The sequence below is a fragment of the Ursus maritimus genome, unplaced genomic scaffold, assembly GCF_017311325.1.
Source record: "Ursus maritimus isolate PB19 unplaced genomic scaffold, ASM1731132v1 scaffold_14, whole genome shotgun sequence".
Taxonomy (NCBI): Eukaryota; Metazoa; Chordata; class Mammalia; order Carnivora; family Ursidae; genus Ursus; species Ursus maritimus.
Window position 1 is genome coordinate 48849323 of NW_024423786.1, and position 20930 is coordinate 48870252.

The 20930-nt window shown below is 41.6% G+C and overlaps 1 protein-coding gene across 1 annotated transcript; it reads left to right on the forward strand.

The window, feature by feature from the left end:
* The first annotated feature begins 241 nt into the window (after window positions 1-241).
* Window positions 242-13074, forward strand: LOC103682161 (zinc finger protein 709-like). Its single transcript, XM_040629276.1, has 4 exons — window positions 242-510; window positions 9746-9872; window positions 10068-10140; window positions 10536-13074. Exons 1-4 carry the CDS (start codon window positions 508-510, stop codon window positions 12097-12099), a joined length of 1767 nt encoding a protein of 588 aa, XP_040485210.1. The 5' UTR covers window positions 242-507; the 3' UTR covers window positions 12100-13074.
* Window positions 13075-20930: the final 7856 nt, after the last annotated feature.

Here is a 20930-nt window from a genome sequence, read left to right on the forward strand (position 1 = left end):
CTTTCCACTACAGCCAAGTGCTTGGAAGGCAACAGATTTTTAACCTGTGAAGTAAGTAAGGATGGGGAAGCGTTGGGTGGAAGACCCAACGTTGTTAATAGTCAAAGATCAAAATGGAGCCAGGTGACTCTTAAGGGTCTGTATTTTATAAAGAAGGGTCACACTTCCACGAGTGGCCCCTCAGCATTACCCTCCAATGTAAAAATCCCTCGAGAGAAAGAGCTTCAGCCGGTGTTCCACAGACACCGCACCTCCGGCCAGCTGTCACTCCCGAGGAGGAGGGGGCGGGCCTCGCAACCTGTCCAATCAGGGGAGACGTCAGGGCAGGTGGGTGGGGCGACGCTCAGCAGGCACTCCGCAGGAGGCTTCTGGCTCACGCCATTGTTGGGATCGCGGGTTCCCTGGGCTTAAAACTTCCACGTCGCTGTGCCGGGATTCTGTCTTGCTTAGACTTGTACCTTCCCCGAAATCGTAGGTAGAACGCCGGGAGACCCAGGAAGGCTAGAAATGGTGAGTGTGCAGGCCCGGGCTTCCAGAGAGGGGGTCGGAGTGCTGGTTGGAACCGGCCGGAGACGGCGGTGGCGCGAGCAGGCCTCCCCGCCGACAACTCTGAAGTCTGTGACTCGAGTCCATCGGTGGCGCCGCTCGGACCTCAGTCCCCTCCGGCGTGCGGCGTGGGGGCTGGGCCGGCAGCCGGGACCCCGGCGTTCTGTCCCGTCCCTGCGCACGGCAACTTCGGCCCGCGAGTCTGTGGACAGCTCTGCGCCCTCAGCTCCGCGTCTCCCCAGATTGTGCCGTGACCCCCGGTGACAGGGGACGATCGTGACTGGCTCTCTGGAGTTCGTGCGCGGGAGGTACTATGGTCTGTGGGGTCTCCAGCGCCTCCTTTCTCTTCGGAGGGGACCCATTTTCTCCTGAGTTTTCCAAAATTGTGGGAAGTAGAGTGAAATCCACGGTCCGGTAGCGGCACCCTCGCCACCCTCCACCCCGTGCCCAGCTCTCCCCAGGACTGGCAGTCGTTGCGTAAATTTCCAGATGCCTCCTGGCCCACTTCCCATCTCCAGTTCACAGCGTCACTAGGAACTATTCGTCCTTCATGGTGCATTTCAAACAGCCCCAATATTTCAATTATTTATCACTTTTTTCCCCGCTGTCAGTGGATGGCACTTTTAAATGGGGATGGCGCTTTTAAATGGGTTTAGTTTTTGTTCTTGGATATTTTATGGAAGAGAAAAGTAGCGAATAACCACCTGGAACAACGTTGTATGAAATCCTTGTGCCCCTTCTCCCAGGATTTTTCCTGGGCACAGACATCCTATGGGAAGTCCTTTGGCTGGATTGTTCAAACATTGGGTTTATGTCATTTAAAATATCACTGGTGGTGCAAAGCAATGTCAGTGGCAGGCAGAGGCCTCAGGACGGTGTCTCTAAGTTCTGGCCCCCTTGAGCCTTCAAAGGGAAGTAAGTGATGCCCAGTTTTTCTTCCCTAATAGCTTCCCCTGCAGGTGTGTGGAGCTCCCAGAATTCATTCCTGTGGCTGCTCAGGTGTCCCTATCGTTCTTTCCACGTATTGACCCACTCCGGGGCTTCTGTCTCCATCAGGAGAGTCTAGAATTTGAATTTTTTTTTTTCAAGTAAGCTCTACGCCCAAGGTGGGGCTTGAGTTCACGACTCCCAAGATCAGGAGTTACATGCTCTACCCACTGAGCCAACCAGGTGCCCCTAGAATGTGGAACTTCTTGAATGTGGCTTTCCTTCTGTCCTATGGGAGGCAGGCTGCTCATATGTGATGATTTTAGTATTTCTTTACTTTGGGTTCGTTTCCGGATTGAATAGTCCAGCCCTTTGGCTCTAGTTTCTTTCAGCACTTGGGCTCTGAAATTGTGAGTTGACTGAGAGATACAATGGGAGGAAAGCAAGAAAATTGTGGAACTAAGTAAAATTTGTGTTCTCTTTAGGCAGGAGAACCTCAAGACGTGAGAGCCACTCAATTTAAGTTTTCTTAAGGTCATTTTTCATTTTTGGATCAGTTAGCATATGTCCATGCTCCTAGAGAATGCTGACATTCAACAGGCTAAAGCAATTGAATTCCTATTTTAATTGATGTGAGGAAAATTGCCCAAAGCCTATATAAATATTTGAAAATCCAGTGTATGTAAGGAGCTAAACTCAAACCCCTAATGTAAGTAATATGCTACTTATTCCTGGAAAATACCCTGAATGTGATATGAGGGAAGGACAAACTGTGATGCCCCATGTCCTGCTAGTTAGACATTTGAAAAATTTCATAAACCATACAAATGGTTTACACTTTTGTAACCTTTAGTGCTTAAAGCAATTGTATCTTAAAATGGTTTCCTGTGTACAAAGTTAAAATGAAATCAAGAGTGTTAAATACTATAATATACATAAATTTATATATATATTTAAAGATTTTATTTATTCCAGAGAGGGAAGGAGCAGAGGGAGAGGGACAAGCCAACTCCACGCTGAGTACAGAGCCTGATGTGGGGCTGGATCCCAGGACCCTGAGGTCACCACCTGAGCCAAAACCAAGAGTCAGACACTTAACTGACTGAACCACCCAGGCACCCCAAATTTATATATATTTTTAAATATATTTGTAAGATAGGGAGTGTAACTTAAGAAAATCACCATGAACATAACCTAATTCTTTCCAACACTGTTAAGCCCAGCCACCCCCAAATACACAGTTTTGATAATTTCTTGAGCCTCCTATATCCAAAAAGCAATTGCAATTACATATTCTTACTGATGTTTGTCCTTGTAATGGGCAGTCAGGCTTTGTATTTTTGGGTGTTTGAGTGCTGACGGCTTAAGCCTCACCTCCCCCTTCTGCCCCCGCCCCCACCTCTTGTGCTCCCAGCTAGGTAAGCCAATGAGAAAGCCTGGGTGGTCTCTCCTCTAGAACAGGCAGGAGATTCCAACCAGAAAATCCCCTGCCTGTGTGCAGAACTCTTGCCCTTGCCCCACTCCCCAACCCCAGTGAACTCCTTACCTGGCCAGGCTCTTCTTCATTCTTTTGAAGCCATTTCAGAGCTGCCTGAGAGGCAGCCTTGCCCTGAGACCTCTGTTATGTGACTCTTAAGCCTTTTGCTACTGTCTGGGTGTCTGTGTGTGTTGTTAGGGGCTACATAACCATTCCCCTTAACTTCTCAACCACTTCTCAGCAGCTGGCTGTAAGAGTTGATGCCATGAGCAGCATGTACACATGTGATCACCATTCCATGGATCTGTTTTCTCTTGCTTTAAGTTGCTCACCTGCTCTGCTGCCTGATGGTGGCATGGACTACTGGATGCTAGGGAGTTAGTGCTGTGCCCTGTGCTGCCCTGTGTTGCACTGGTGACCCAGCAAACCTCAATTTTAGATTGAGCAAACCAAAGTTGGCAGTTGTGAGAATTTCTAGGCTTTTGAGAGAAGGACTGTTGGATTGGGGCCCTCCTTAAGGTGGTCCTGCTTCGATGTCTTTGCTGGTTTCTCTCCCTGTGTTAGAATGAAGCTGTGACAGAGGCTGGGTTGGCCCCTGTTCACCCTGTGGAAACAGGTGGCCTCATTCAAAGGTCACTCCTGGGAGAGCAGACATTTGAAAAGAGAAAGAAGAAAGAAACAGTGAAAGGCAGCCAATAAGTGGTGGGCTGAGTCCACACTCAGAACACCAGATAGTTGAATGGGACCTTTGAGTACCTCTGCTGCTCCTGCCCCTGCCTCTTCTGCAAGAAGTATCCTGACTCTGTGGATTTGCGGGGACAACATCGATGGCTCCCTGTGGCACAGCAAAGGGATTAGTTCAAAGCTGACTTAAGCTCCTCGTCCTTAAATCCATTAAAGCAACCAGTTATCATGGGGAAGGCTCCTAACCCCAATGGCACTGATTAGAGACTCTCAGGAGGTAACCATTTATAAATACCAGGGTAGAGAGGCACCCCCTACCAAAGTATGTCCAGGGACAAAGAAAAGAGGGATACTCAAGGATGGGACTGATGGATAAAATACTGAAACAAAGGAACACAATTTAACTGAATTGGAAATCCAAAATGTACAAGAAGAATTTATACAACAAAACAGGTAAGAATGCACTGCTCGGCTTTTTAGCCTCTACAACTTATGTTCTGGATTAACTTTGCTATCTGATGTAATTCACTAACTCAGAAAACATTAAACAATCAGTACTAGGTCTCAAATTATAGTTATACCTGGGATCCCACTACATTTAAGCAGCATACCCTTGTTGGTCTCATGGAGGTCACTGAATAGGACATAGGGGACAAACAGCACAGCTGTTTCTTCTTGACTCTCAGAACTATGGTCAGCGCTGGTTGTCCTAAGTTAACCCAGAGTGATCTAGGAAGCTCTGAACCAATGTTTCATAAATTAAAATTAAATATGGCCCTTGCCACTTACAAATTGTCTTCACAAAATGAGACCTCTTGGACTGTACCCTCTAAGTAGAGTAGTTCGTATGGCCCAATGTAAATTGCATAGGCCCTTGAAGGGTTGAAACCATATACAAAATCTGTTTAGTGAAGGATTGATTATTCCCAGTGCTTCTCCTTCGAGCCGCCAAATTTGACTTATTCTTACCTGGAACGAATGAATGACACCTCCCAGTGGATTGCCGCAACTGTGTAACTATAATTGTGGTCACACTCAGTGGACTTCTATACCCAGTCCCCAACTTTATGGAAATTATTGATTCAGCCAATCAACAACTGGGTAAATACCCTGCTGTCACAGATTGGGTGGGGTCTGTTCCGTTCACTGCTTATCTCAACAGCCTCACAGCTGCAGTGGCCTTCATCTTGAAGGGACACGACACACCTTTCCTAGGTTATCCTCATGGATCTTCTACAGTTTTGCCCTCCCACATGGTCACTGAAGGCAAAGATCTGAACTGCATCCTGGTTTCTCCAAGAACACAGGTGTCACATTACATTAATAATCTCCTCCTCTGAGGACATGCTAGAGAAGCAAACATTGAGAAAAGGAGCTAGCAAAATGTGGATGGGGCATTGTCATGCATAAAATGTGAGGCCTGGTCAACCTTGTTATTTTACTGGAAATTGTTTGGTAATCTGACACCCACTCCCTCTCTAATATCACGAGGAAATAGCTGTTCTCCCTATCAGCACCCACGACATCTACTATGTTCCAGAGGTAACATACTTCTTGTTTACAAATTTTACTTGAGCCCATTTATGCTGTTAGTTACAAATGGGTACCCATACCTCAAAAGGCTGGAGATTCTTGAAACTGCCATTGAACTGGGACTAGTAGTGCCCACAGACTTCTTCACTTGGATGCTTTGTTGACCTCCTTTCATGCCTCTTGGAGTTACTCATGATGACCTTGAAAAAGGCTGCTCTTTGGCCAGCTTGAGACATGGGGCAAACCTTGGACCTTTGGGATAGCCACATACAGGAAGGCATGGCCCACCCTCTCCTCAGGCTCTTGCAAGATGTCATGGTACTGGAGGAAGTCCCCCCTTTCCCGACCCCTGGGCTCCCTGGGGAGCTCCATAGGAGTACCTGAGTGAAAAGCAATGGGAGTTCATAGGCTTTAGGTATGACATCACCACATTCGTACATAATGGAGTTTAGGCAGAAGTGCTGCTTCTTATGTCTGAATTGGGATCAGACCACAGGGTCATCACAACTTACCGTACATCAATCAGTCATCTTAGCATTAGGCGACAATTGACACCATCTTCACCTGTTTACTAGTCTTGAGTGATTCTCTGAGTTGCCCCACTGGGGTGAAAGAACTCTAGGAATCCTATGCCTCTATTACCCCCAATATAAATCAAAGTAACATTTCTCTGTATATATACTAAGGCCAGAATACAAGGCCTTGCCAGGACACATATAATCGATGACTGAGTCCAGATGTCAATGATAGTAACAAAGACACTCATTTCACTTCTCAAAATATACTTTGCTGGGCACTCTAACACAGCATTCAATGGAAGTTTCTCTTCTCTTCCAAGTCTCGGTGCAGACTACGTAAAGCACCGTAATGGGCTACTGAAATAAGTTAAAATACATTGAATGAACAATGGTCTATGCTATGGATCAGTTATCAGGTGTGAATATTAATGTGTCTGTCTTTTTTTCCTAGTAGACTTTTTTTTTTTAAGATTTTATTTATTTATTTGACAGAGAGAGATAGCCAACGAGAGAGGGAACACAAGCAGGGGGAGTGTAAGAGGGAGAAGCAGGCTCCCAGCAGAGGATCCTGATGCGGGGCTCGATCCCAGGACTCCGGGATCACTCCCTGAGCCGAAGGCAGACACTTAACGACTGAGCCACCCAGGCGCCCCTCCTAGTAGACTTTTATTTTTTATTTTTATTTTTAAGAGCAGTTAGGTTTACTGGAAACTTAGAAAGTACAGAGACTTCCCACATAACCCCTCTGCCTGGACACAGTTTGTCCTATATTTTATATCTTGTATTGTTGTAATACATTTGTTACATTTGTTGAACCAACTTTGATGCATGAAAGTCTGTAAGGTTGACTGTGTTATATTATCTCAGGTCTTCAGCTAATATGAAATGATGTGTTGCCATCATTTTTGTATCCTATAGAATACTTTCACTCTCCTGAAAGTCTCCTGTTCTCTACCTAGTTCTTCACCCCTCCCTCCCACCCCAAAGCCCTGGTAACCAAAGATCTTTTGGTACTTTTTAATTTTCTCTTTTCTGAAATGCCATATGCTTAGAATCATAGTGTGTAGCCTTGTCATACTGTCTTCTTTCACTTAAAATATGATTTGAAAATGTCTTAATATCTTTTTTGCTTGATAACCTCATTTCTTTCATAACTGTAGAATATTTCATCCAGTGATTTTTTTTTATCAGTTCACCTATTGAAATTATCTTGGTTCCATGTAAGTCATGACAAGTGTGCATAAAGCTCCTATAAACATTCAAATGTAGGATTTTTATGAACATAGGTTTTAAACTCATTTATGTACATTTGAAACACATAATTGCTGCATGGTATGGTAAATGTAGCCTTAGTGTTAAGAAACTGCCTTTCTTCCAAAATAGGTATACCATTTTCTGTGTCCATCAGCAGTGAAGGTTTGATGTTCTCATGATGTTTAGCCATTATAATAAGCAACTGGTGATATCTCATTGTTTTTTATTATGTGCAATTTCCTGATGAGATATGATTTTGAAATTGTTTTCATGTGCTTATTTACTGTCTGTATATCACTGATGAGGTATGTGTTCAGATATTTTCCCATCTTTGTTTGGATTGTTTCTTTTTGTTGCATTTCAAGAATATTTTGCTTGTGTTTGATACCAGTCCTTTATCAGATGAGTGATTTTGAAAGATTTTCTGCCAGACTAAGGCTTGTTTTCATTCTGTTAACTTCTGTTTCACTGAGTAGTTTTTCATTTTAATGAAAACTTCTGTTGTTTTTTTTTAAAAAAATTAATCACCAAACACCACATCACCAGGATTTTCTCTTATTTTATCTTTTAGGAGTGTTGAAATTATACAATCTACACTAAGATCTATGATCAAATTTGAGTTAATTTTTGTGAGAGGTGTAAAGTCTGTAGATTTAAAAAAAATTTTTTGCATGTGGATATCCAGGTTTTTTGACATTATTTGTTGAAAAGACTGTTTCCATTGAGTTACCTTTGGTTCTTTGTCAAAGCAATTGCCCCTTCTATATTAACTTTACATATATTTTTAAAGATTTTATTCATCCATTTGACAGAGAGAGAGCACGCATATACAAGCAGGGGGAACGGCAGACAGAGGGAGAGGGAGAAGCAGGCTCCCTGAGCAGGCTCCCTGATGCGGGGCTTGATCCCAGGACTCTGGGATCATGACCTGAGCCAAAGGCAGACATTTAACCAACTGAGCCACCCAGGTGCCCCAGCTTTTTACATACTTATTTTTAATTTTTTAAAGTAGGCCCCATGCCCCATATGGGGCTTAAACTCACGACCCTAAAAATCAAGTGTTGCGCACTCTACTGACCCAGCCAGGCACCCCAATAGTAACTTTTTTTTTTAAAGATTTTATTTATTTGAGAGCATGCGCATGTGAGAGAGCGCAAGTGGGGGGAGGGGCAGAGGGAAAGGGAGAAGCAGACTTCTGCTGAGCAGGGGTCCTCATGCAGTGCTTGATCCCAGGACCCAGAGATCGTGAGCTCTTGGTTCATGGGATTTTTCTTTGTTATTTGGGATTTTTTGACATTTTTTCAATTGACAATCTTGTCATGATACAGAGACAGTTTTATTTCTTGCTTCCCCAAATGTATACCTTTCATTTTTTGTTATTTACCTTTTATTCCCCTTGTCTGAATGTATTAGCTAAGAATTCTAGTACAGTGCCATCTAAGTGTAGTGAGAGGGGACATTCTTGCCTTTGTTCTGAGGTTACCAAAAAGCACGTAGTTTTTTCAGAATAGTGCACTTATATTAAACAAGATCCCAGTTGATGTAGAGGTACATATGGTCAGTGGGGAAGTATTCTCTTACCTCAGTGATTTGCTCTCAATCTTTTAGTGACCCCTTATCCCTGGGCTTGACCTACTGTGATATAATGAGAAAGATATATGGTAAGTGTCCTCAGTTCCTAGCAAAATCCTCTTGAATCCCTTGAGATTACTTGAGTGTTAATGGTGAAAGAGTATGTATTGTTTAATGAGGCAACTCTTGGCCACTTACTAGGTAGCTTTTATGCTGGGGTTTTGGATAGCTGAAATAGCAGCCTTTTTTTTTTAAAGATTAATTAATTTATTTATTTGAGAGAGAGAGAAGGAGCAGGGGGAGGGGCAGAGGGAGAAGGAGAAGTAGACTCCCCACTGAGCAGGGAACCCAAGTGGGGCTTGATCCCAGGACCCCGGGATCATGACCTGAGCTGAAGGCAGACGATTAACTGACTGAGCCACCCAGGCACCCCTGAAATAGCAAGCTTTGATTAAAGTTTAGAACATTGAGCTGCAGCTCCCAGCTTCTGGGTATAGGACAGGGCCTGGAGATTGATCATCAGTGGCCAGTGATTTAATAAATTACGTCCACATAATGAAACCTCCATCAAAATTCTTAAAGACAGGATTCTGACAGTTGGTGCATTGGTGAATCTATCCAGGTGTTGGGACGTTGGTGTGTTCATAGGGAGGTGGGAGCTCTGCACACCCCCTTCTCCATTCTCCTCACCCATACCACTGCTTTAACTTGTCCTATGCATTGCAACTTTTCTCTGTTCCTGAGTTGTATGCTTTACAGTAAACTGGTAATGGTAAATAAAGCATTTTGCAAAGTTTCTCAAAATCATTTCAGTAAATTAATAAACAAGACAGAGTGTGGAGGGAATCTGTGAATTTGTAGTCGAAATAGTAAACTTGTCTCCCCATTTGTAGCTGGTATCACAAATAGTGGCAGTGTATGGGATTGACTTCTTAAACTATGAATCTGCCTTAAATTTTGGGTAGTTTATGATAGAACTGAACTGTTGGACACCTATTTGGTGATATAGAATTGGAGAAGTAGCTTTGGAACAAATACCACGTATTTGGTGTCAGGAGTGAGAATACCCTATCATCCTCACAATGCCCCACCTTTGGAACGGGAAGGAAAGAAATACCTTTGTCCCCCCCAGGTCACTTAGGCTCTGGAAGTCATATGTGAACACTTATAAATTGACTATAGGTTTTCAGTGGTCCATCTCACCCATCCAATATACATATATGGGATTATTTAGGACTCAGTGGCCTTTGAGGATGTGACTGTGAAGTTCACCATGGAGGAGTGGGCTCTCCTGGATCCATCCCAGAAGAAACTCTACAGAGACGTGATGCAGGAAACCTTCAGGAACCTGGCCTCGATAGGTAGGGATGACGACATTCTTACTTGCTAAATCAATTAGAGATCCAGTGTCACTTGCTTATCAGTGCTATTTTAAGGGAAAAAAATGGAAAGAGAATATTTTCATTAATAAACCTGCCATGGTCACAACTCATCATGGATCTAGAATCCTAACGATTTTTCTATAAATTTTTATAATTTATACTGCTTTTTCCTAGAGTGTATTTCAGAAGAAAAATGGGAAATCCATGATAGGGAAGATCAGGATGAAGATCATGGGACAAATCTAAGGTGAGTAGCATTTGCATGAGAAAACAAGGTTTCATTAGAGAATCTAGAGATGTCATGAAATTTCAAAACCAAGCAAATAAATCAGGTCAGCTTTAAATTCATTGATCTTTAGGATATTTTCATCAAAAGTTTTTTCTCACATGTGACTGAGATGTACACTTTCTGAAAAATGGTACACCTAGAAACCACACATAGAAATTATGAATATTACTGTTTTGTTAATAGCTAAGATGGAACCCTGTTGCTAAGCTCTCAGTATGTTCACTTTCAAACAATCAAAATGTGCAGAAAACCTACATTTTCCTTGAAGATGGTAAAAAAGTCACTGTCATAATTAATAAATATAAGATCATTAATAACAAAGCTATTAATGATGTGGTTCTCATTTTTTACAGCAGTCAAATGGTAGAAAGACTCTGTAAAAGTAAAGAATATAGTCAGTATGAAGAAATCTTCAGCCAGATTCCATATCATAATCGGAAGAAGAAAAGTCCTACTGGAATAAAACTACGTAAATGCACTTTGTGTGGACAAGTGTTTATGTATCATTCATCCTTTAACAAGCACATGAGATCTCACACTGGACACAAACCATATGAGTATCAGGAATATGAAGAGAAGCCTTATAAATGTAAGGAATGTGGGAAATCCTTCAAGCATCGCCAATCCATTCGAATGCATGAAAGGACACACACTGGACAGAGGCCCTATGAATGTAAACACTGTGGGAAAGCTTTCATTTGTCGCAATTACTTTCAAATTCATGAAAGGGCACACAGTGGGGAAAAGCCCTACAAGTGTACAAAATGTGGTAAAACCTTTAGTTATTCAAGTAACTTACGTAAACATGAACGGACTCATATTGGAGAGAAACCTAGTGAATGTAAGCAATGTGGTAAAGCCTTCAGTTGTCTCAGGTCCTTTCGAATACATGAAAGGATACACAGTGCAAAAAAGCCAAAGGAATGTACAAAATGTGGTAAAACCTTCAGTTATTCAAGTAATTTACATAAACATGAGAGAAGTCATAATGGGGAGAAACCCTATGAATGTAAGGAAGGTGGGAAAGCCTTGCATTCTCTTACCAAATTTCGAAGATATGTGATCAAGCAAAACGGAGATGGACTTTATAAATGTAAGGAGTGTGGGAAAGCCTTCAGGTGTCCCAAAAACTGTCGTAGTCATGAAATGACACACAGTGGAGTAAAGCCCTATGAATGTAAGGAATGTGGTAAAGCTTTCAGTTCTCCCAGGTCCTTTGGAAAACATAGAAGAATTCATACTGCAAGGAAGCCTCATGAATGTAAGGAATGTGGTAAAGCTTTCCGTTATCCCAGTTCCCTTCGAAATCATGAAAGAACTCATACTGGGGAGAAACCTTATAAGTGTAAGGAATGTGGGAAAGCTTTCAGTTGTCCCAATTACTTTCGAATTCATGAAAGAACTCACACAGGAGTCAAACCATATGAATGTAAGCAATGTGGAAAAGCTTTCAGTTGTCCCCAGTCCTTTCGAATACATGAAAAGACACATAATGCGGAAAAACCCTATGAATGTATAAAATGTGGTAAGGTCTTCAGATATTCAAGTAACTTACGCAAACATGAAAGATCTCATACTGATGATAAACGCTATGAATGTAAACTATGTGGTAAGGCCTTCAGCAGTCACTATTATGTTCAAAAACATGAAAGAACTCACACTGGAGAAAAACCTTATGAATGTAAGGAATGTGGGAAAGGCTTCATTTTTCGCTCAGGTGTTCGATCACACATGGTAATCCACACTGGAGATGGACCTTATAAATGTAAGAAATGTAAGAAAGCATTTATTTCTCCCAGTTCATTACGAACACATGAAAGAACTCACACTGGAGAGAAACCTTATCAATGTAAAACTTGTTGTAAAGCCTTCAGTCTTATTAATTCTTTACGAAATCATGAAAGAACGCATATGTGAGAGAAAGTCTGTGAAAATAAGGAATGTAAGAAGGCTGTCATTTGTTACATGGGAATGTAAGAATGCACGCTGGAGAGAAATTGTAGAAATGTACAGAATGTAGGAAAGCCTTCAGTTTTCCTGTTTCCTTCAGAACTTACCAAAAAAGTCCGTGGAAAGAATCCCATTGGTGGTAAACAATATAGGAAATCTTCACTTGCCCCACATCACTGAAAAACCATGTTAGATTATTCACTGGATTCATACTATAGAGCTAAAAAATAACAACTTTATAAATTTTACAGATATTTTCAAGGTAGTGTGAAAAGTATATGGGAAAGAAATCATACTCAAGTAATATGGGTAAACTTTGTGAACGTGAATTCATGTAGAATACTTCTGAAAATTCACAACATTAATGTTAGAAATGCTATATGGTCTTTATCAGGTATTCATTCTTAAAGTGATTCTCTGTACTATGGACTTCTACTTACTTTTGCAAGCAGATATTGAAGTGAGATAATTATGTAGGTACTTTTTAAGCAAGAGTTCCTAAGTAAATTTTTCCTTAGTATTATTTTTGTATTCTTATTTTGAAGTCTGTTGGATCCATGGGTATTTAAGTATATTTCTAATATGCAAGTAGGTTTAATTTTTATGTTTAAAATTCTGTAAGGAAAGGAATGTTGAAAAATAACACTTTCATATTTTCCTTTCCCTAGTGTCCTCCTGTGGGGCAAGTACTCAATATGCTTTAGCCATTATTTCTGTATTAACAGAGAGTTCCCTTCTCATTGGCCTGAAGAGCCTATTCTGTTTTCCTAAATAGTTGCCATATAGTTGTGAGTATGCAAAGTTCATCATATTCTCATGTGAATTATTATTTTCTTCTTTTGTCCTCTACTGTTTGTCATTGCTTATGGCTGGGACTTGGAGTATAGAGTTACGTTAAGAATAGAGGCCTGTGTGAGATAGAACAATAAATCCAGAGTTGGAGATGACTCTCCTTGATGCTGTTCATGTCAGAGTCATTAATGTGAACTACTGTTCCTAGAATCTGTTGCATTTATGGTTTCATGTTAGAATTCACCAAAGCCTAATTTACATGAAACTTGGAATACAGAAGTGAAATAGAATTAGGCACATTTTCCAGCCACCTGTACAGAGGTAGGTAGAAGCATACACCTTCACAGACATGTGCTTCCAGCCTGTTTTCCTCATTTTTTACCCTAGCAATCAAGAATAATCTTAAAACCACCACCAACTGCTTGACTTCCATTTGATCTGAGCAGTAGGCTTCTACACTTGTCTCCAGAGTTCTACATCAAAGATCCAGCATGGGTTTAAATTTTGCTGCAAGCCCTCAAGTATCCACAAATTTAGATTGTTACGGTTACTGAAGTGCTACTCCCCTCTTTTCTAGATTTTGTTCATATAAAGTCTAATTTGTATAGTAAACATATTTTTTTGTTAATACCACTATTGACTGTGTTCTTTTGGGATGATGGAGTGTTCTCTCCCTTTTTTTTTTTAAGATTTTATTTATTTGACACAGAGAGAGACAGCCAGCAAGAGAGGGCACACAAGCAGGGGGAGTGGGAGAGGAAGAAGCAGGCTCCCAGCAGAGGAGCCTGATGTGGGGCTCGATCCCAGAATGCCAGGATCACGCCCTGAGCCGAAGGCAGACGCTTAACGACTGAGCCACCCAGGCGCCCCTGGAGTGTTCTCTATCTTGAGAGTGTTATAATTAAACATTTGCGAAAATACATAACTAATCTTAAACTGTGTATGTTTACTAAAAACAGTTAATAGAAAATAGTAAAAGTGTTTTCACATGCTAGGAGAATGTTAAAACCCTAACTTTGATTTCTGTGTGTGCAATACATCCTCCAGCGTGGGGTCCTAAGAAGTCTAAGAAGTGGGGAAGAGGGACATAGGCCACTATAGACCTGTCTTGGAACCCAGCCTGAAGTTAGAAAACACCCTACAGGCCCACACCTACCCTCATGTGGTACACATAACTGGTGAGAAAGTGATAAGGCTCCTGGTGCCACCTTTAACAGGATTCTCAGATCATATCTTGAGAACACTGTTCTCTGAAACAAAAGTGTATCTAACAGATCCTGGTGGGAGCTGCCTGGGTTTATCCTAATCTAATCTTTGGTTATCAGCATCATGTCTTCTGAGAGCAGGTCTTGAGGCCATTTCCAGATGTTAAATTTCCCATCTCTTGCTTTCTCTGTGCCAGCTTGCTAAGAAACAAGTTTAAGTCATATGTTGTTTATTTATATATATATGTATGTATTTAGTTATATATATTTACTTAAGGGCGGGAAGGTAGAGGTAGAGAGAGACTCTTAAGCAGACTCCATGCTCGGTGCAGAGCACCACCTGGGGCTGGATCTCACAATCCTGAGATTATGACCTGAGCCAAAATCAAGAGTCGGATGCTTACCTGACTGAGCCACCCAGGCACCCCCAAGTTTAATGCAACACCTGTACTACTCTGGAAATGTTCTCTGTTGCAACCCCAGGTGACCATGAAGTGAAGCTGTGGAAAAATCCAGAATGCAGGTCAAGGGGCACAGGCCCCTCAAGTATAATAATCCCTGCTGCCCTGTAAACGTCAGCTATGCACCAACAAGCACAATTTCACAATAGTCTCAAAACCACCAGTAATGTCAAAAAAGAGAACCCTGCTTTGTTCTAGTCCCAGGAGGACTTCAGGTGCCCTGTTGTCCCTAAACCTCCCTGAGTTCTGTGACACAGGCCACCTTGAGGTTTCAGCCGCCCATGTGCTACACCCAGGTTCCCTCATCTCAGAGCCTCCCTCCAGAGTGAGTTTGGAACCAACCCCCCAAGGCTGGGGCTTACCCTTTTCTGGAATAGGACTCATCCTACAGAGTTCTGGCTGGTGGTCTGTGGGAAATGGAGGTCTCTGACAGACCCTCTGCAGCCCTGACTTTCCCTTTTTAAACATGGCCCCTGGGGCGCCTGGGTAGCTCAGTCGTTAAGCGTCTGCCTTCAGCTCAGGGCGCGATCCCAGGGTCCTGGGATCAAGCCCCGCATCGGGCTCCCTGCTCTGCTGGGAGCCTGCTTCTCTCTCTCCCACTCCCCCTGCTTGTGTTCCCTCTCTTGCTGTCTCTTTCTCTGTCAAATAAATAAATAAAATCTTTAAAAATAATAATAAACACGGCCCCCAGAATGCAATGGGGCCCAATGCTAAAAAAAAGTGGCAGGAACGCAGGGGACTCCCCCCTTCCTGGAAGTGCCCAGGTGCAGGAGATGGTGCCCTCCTCGGTCAGAAGCCACACCACCTGATTTTTGGAAGAGGCAGAAATGGGTTGTGGAACATCTTGACGTGGTCTTTCAACAGCATTCAGTGCTTTCCTGAGTCTACAAAGTGATCTCTCTGTGGCCGTGAGACCTGGGGTCTAAGGTCCTGAGGCTGCCATGCTCCCCACGTTAACCAGGATGGACAGCCATCAAAGCCTTGGTGAGGATAGGCCCACATGGCTGACCGGAGCAAGGTCTGTGCACAGGGGAGACCTCAGGCGGACATGGATACCATACTGAGGAGACCTCAGCAGAGGACATGGCAGCTGAGGGAGGAGATACCAATCTGTGCTCCCCTCAGTGAATCCTCCATAGAAAAGCAAAATGTGGGACACCTGAGTGGCTTAGTTGATTAAGCGTCTGACTCTTGGTTTCTGCTCAGGTCATGATCTCAGGGTCATAGGATCATGCTTGGCGTGGGTCTCTCTGCTCAGCAGGGAGTGTGTTTGAGATTCACTCTCTCTCCCTCTGCCCCTCCCACCCTCAAATAAATAAGTAAATCTAAAAAAAAAAAGCAAAGCAAAATGAGGACATGTAATGTCATGGGGTGTGTTTTGGGATGCAATTATAGCAGCATGAGGGGCTGGCACACAGTAGCTGCAGCTGTCATGGGCCCCAACTCACCTCTTGAGGCTCCGAGTTGCGTTCTTTTAGAGATGGCCTTGTTGTATGGTTTCTGCTAAGGAAGTGTGAAGTCACTTGGCCATCAGGAGGGGCACATGGATCCTCCTTTGGGGGTTTGTTTGGGAGCCAGGCGACACCTCTCTGTCCCATGGGAAGGAGATGAGAACAATTCACTCTGCTATGATCAAGCCAAGTTCCTGTGATGAGGTTGGTGTGTGTGAGTGTCCGTGAGGCCAGTTAGTCAATAAGGGTCGATCTCCTGTGTAACAGGCTCTCTAATAGGTGCTGCAGTGAATGATAGGGAGCAAATATCCTTGTTCCCTGGAAGTTGACATTCTAGGAGACAAGAAACAAGACATACAAGTAAGATATGTAATGTATCAGCTGGTGCTTAGTCCTAAGGAGGGAGAGATAGCTTCAGGGGAGCGCAGAGGGCTTGGGCTGGGTGTCTCTGGGCCATTATCTCTGGGGGCTGGTGAATTTGGGTGTCTGTGTATGTCCACACAAATGCGCCACGACAGTCTGTGATTCCATATGTCAGCCTGGGAAGGTATGCATTATGTTCCCTGGAACCTGGAATGCTTTCATGTTTTATTCTGCCTACTTGCCCTTGTAACACCTCCATTACCACATTGAAATGAACTGATGAGAGCAAACTTTTTTGTCTATTTTCTGATCTTAGAAAGCTTTTATTTTCTCACCATCAAGCATTTGTTAGGTCTGGGTTTTTCATTGATTACCTATTTCATGCTGACGTAGCTTATTGAGGTAGTTTATCACAGTTCATTGTTTTTCTTTGAAGGTGTGTTGAACATTGTCAAATACTTGTTTGTGTTTATTGAGATGATTCTGTAGTTCTTGACATTTATTCTATTAATGGTTCCTTACATGAATTCATTTTCAGATGTAAAACCAACATTGCTTCCATGGTTTGAATCCCAAGTAGTCATGATGTTTAGGTCATTTTATATATTGCTGGAATCAGTTTACTAGTATTCTGTTGTGGCTTTTTTTTTTTTTTAAGAAACCGTGTGAATACAGTGCATGTGAAAAAGTCTTCATGGGTCATTCATTCCTTAGTAGTCACACTGGACACAAACCATATGAGTACCAGCATGTTTTTCAAAAAACTGGAGAGAACTGAAGGCTTTACCACATTCCTTACACTTGCATGGCTTCTCTGCAAGGTGGGTTCAATATTCACACATCAATCAATGTGATACACCACATTAATAAAAGAAAGGATAAGAACCATATGATCCTCTCAATAGATACAGAAAAATCATTTGACAAAATACAACATGATAAAAAAAAAACCTCAACAAAGTAGGGATAGAAGGAACATACCTCAACATAATAAAGGCCATATATGAAAAACCCACAGTTAATATCAGCCTCAATGGGGAACAACTGAGATTTCCTCTATGCTCAGGAAAAAAGACAGGGATGTCCACTCTCACCACTGTTATTTAACATAGTACTGGAAGTCCTAGCCTCAGCAATCAGGCAACAAAAAGAAATAAAGACATCTGAATCAGCAAGGAAGAAGCCAAACTTCCACTATTTGCAGATGACATGATACTCTGTACAGAAAACCCAAAAGACTCCACCAAAAAATTGCTAGACCTGAAACACGAATTCAGTAAAGTCCAGGATACAAAATCAATGTACAGAAATCTGTTGTATTTCTATACATCAATAATGATGCAGCAGAAAGAGAAATCAAGGAATCAATCCCATTTACAGTTGCACCAAAAATGGTAAGATACCTAGGATTAAACCTAATCAAAGAGGTAAGAGATCTGTATTCTGAAAACTATAAAACATTGATGAAAGAAGTTGATGGTGGCACAAAGAAATAGAAAACATCCCATGCTCTTGGGTTTAAAGAACAAATATTATTAAAATGTTTATACTTCCCAAAATAATCTACACATCCAATGCAATCCCTATCAAAATACCACCAGCATTTTTCACAGAGTTAGAACAAACAATCCTAAAATTTGTATGGAACCACAAAAGACCCTAGATAGCCAAAGCAACCTTGAAAAAGAAAAGCAAATCTGGAGGCATCACAATTCCGGACTTCAAGTTATATTTCAAAGCTGTAATGATGAAGACAGTATGGTACTGGCACAAAAACAGACATATAGATCAATGGAACAGAATAGAAAGCCCAGCAATGAACCCACAACTGGTCAGCTAATTTTCAACAAAGCAGGAAAGAATATCCATTGGGAAAAAGACAGTCTCTTCAACAAATGGTATTGGAAAAACTGGACAGCAACATGCAAAAGAATGAAACCAGACCACTTTCTAATACCATACACAAAAATAAATTCAAAATGGATGAAAGACCTAAATGTGAGACCGGAAACTATCAAAATCCTGAAGGAGAACACAAGCAGCAACTTCTTTGACATTGGCTGTAGCAACTTCTTTCTAGATATGTCTCCTGAGGCAAGGGAAACAAAGGCAAAAATAAACTATTGGGACTTAATCGAGATAAGAAAGTTTCTGCACAGTGAAGGAAACTATCAACAAAACTAAAAGGCAACTTTTGGAATGGGAGAAGATACTTGCAAATGACATATCTGATAAAGGGTTAGTATCCAAAATGCGTAAAGAACTTATAAAACTGAACACCAAAAAAACAAGTACTCTAGTTTAAAAATGGGCAGAAGACATGAATAGACATTTTTCTAAAGACGTACAGATGGCTAACAGACATATGAAAAGATGCTCAACATCACTCATCATCAGGAAAATACAAATCACTACAATGAGATATCACCTCACACCAGTCAGAATGGTTAAAATTAACAACACAGGAAACAACAGGTGTTGGCGAGGATGCAGAGAAAGGGGAACCCTCTAATGCTGTTGGTGGGAATGCAAACTGGTGCAACCACTCTGGAAAACAGTATTGAGGTTCCTCAAAAAGCTAAAAATATAGCTACTCCATGATCCAGCAATTGTACTACTACATATTTTTTTAAAAGATTTTATTTATTTATTTGACAGAGATAGAGACAGCCAGCGAGAGAGGGAACACAAGCAGGGGGAGTGGGAGAGGAAGAAGCAGGCTCCTAGCGGAGGAGCCCGATGTGGGGCTCGATCCCATAACGCCGGGATCACGCCCTGAGCCGAAGGCAGACGCTTAACCACTGTGCCACCCAGGCGCCCCTGTACTACTACATATTAACCCAAAGGATACAAAAATACTGATTCAAAGGGATACATTCACCTAATAGATACAGCAACATATTCAACAATAACCAAACTATGTAAAAAGCCAAATGTCTAGTGACTGATGAATGGGTAAAAGAAGAGATGATGTGATATATCTATATCTATATCTATATCTATCTATATCTATATCTATATCTATATCTATCTATATCTATATCTATATCTATATCTATCTATCTATCTATCTATATAATGGAATATTACTCAGCCATCAAAAAGAGTGAAATCTTGCCATCTGCAATGATGTGGATGGAACTAGAGGGTATTATGCTAAGCAAAATAAGTCAGTCAAAGAAAGACAAATACCATATGATTTCACTCATATGTAGAATTTAAGAAACAAAACAGATGAAGATAAGGGTGAAAAAGAGAGGGAAATCAGGAAACAGAGACACTTAACTATAGAGAACAAACTGAAGCCTACGGGGGGGGAGGGTCAGCAGTGGGGGATGGTTTAAATGGGTGATGGGTTTTGAGGGCACTTGTGATGAGCACTGGGGGTTGTATGCAAGTTATGAATCACTAAATTCTACACCTGAAAGTAATACTGTGTTAATTAACTGGAATTTAAATAAAAACTTGAAAAAAATTGGTACTGGGATAGGTGGATGGGTGGATAGCTACATGCAAGAGAATGAAGTTGGACATTTACATCACACCAGAAACTAATTTACCAAAATGCATCAAAGAGCTAAACATAAGAGGTAACATTTTAATACTATTAGAAGAAGTTTAAGGGCAAATAGTCATGCTTTTGGATTTGCAAGGAATTATTAGATATGACATGAAAAGCAAAAATAGAAAAAAAGATAATTTGGATTTCATCAAAATTAATAACAGTACGGTAGTTACTCAAAAATTAAATACACAGTTACCATATGATCCAGCAATACTACGGGATATACTTCTGGTAGTATATACTCAAAAGAATTGAACACAGATACTCAAACAGAGTACATAATACACCCATGTTCATCGTAGCATTATTCATGAGAGCCAAAAGGTGTAAGCAACCCACATGTGGATCAATGAATGAATAACAAAATTTAGTATATACATACAATGGAATATTATTCAGATTTAGAAAGAAAGGACATTTTGATACATATACTGCAACATGGGTGAACCTTAAGGACATTATAGTGTTTTGGGTTTTTGGTTTTCTATTTTTAGAGTGACAGAAAGAGAGGGGAGGGAGGGGCGGAGGGAGAGGGAGAGAATCTTAAACAGACCGTACTGAGCACAGAGCCCAATGCAAGGCTGGATCTCATGACCCTGAGATCATGACCTGAACCAAAATCAAGAGTAAGAGGCTTAACTAACTGAGCCATCCAGGTGCCCTGGGGTTTTGTTTCTGTTTTTGCTTTTTGAAGACGTTATGTTAAGTAAAATAAACCAGTCACAAAAGGACAGCTACTGTATGAATCTATTTGTATGAAGTACCTAGAATGTGAAAGTCATAGGGACAGAAAGTTGAATGGTGGTTGCCAGTGCCTGAGAGAAGAACTAAAAGAGCGATGCTGTTTAATGTGTACAGATATTCAGTTTGGAAAAAGGAAAATGTACTGAGATAGGTTTTCCAATGTCAATATACTTACTACTGAACTGTACACTGAAATGTAAATTTTATGGCATATATA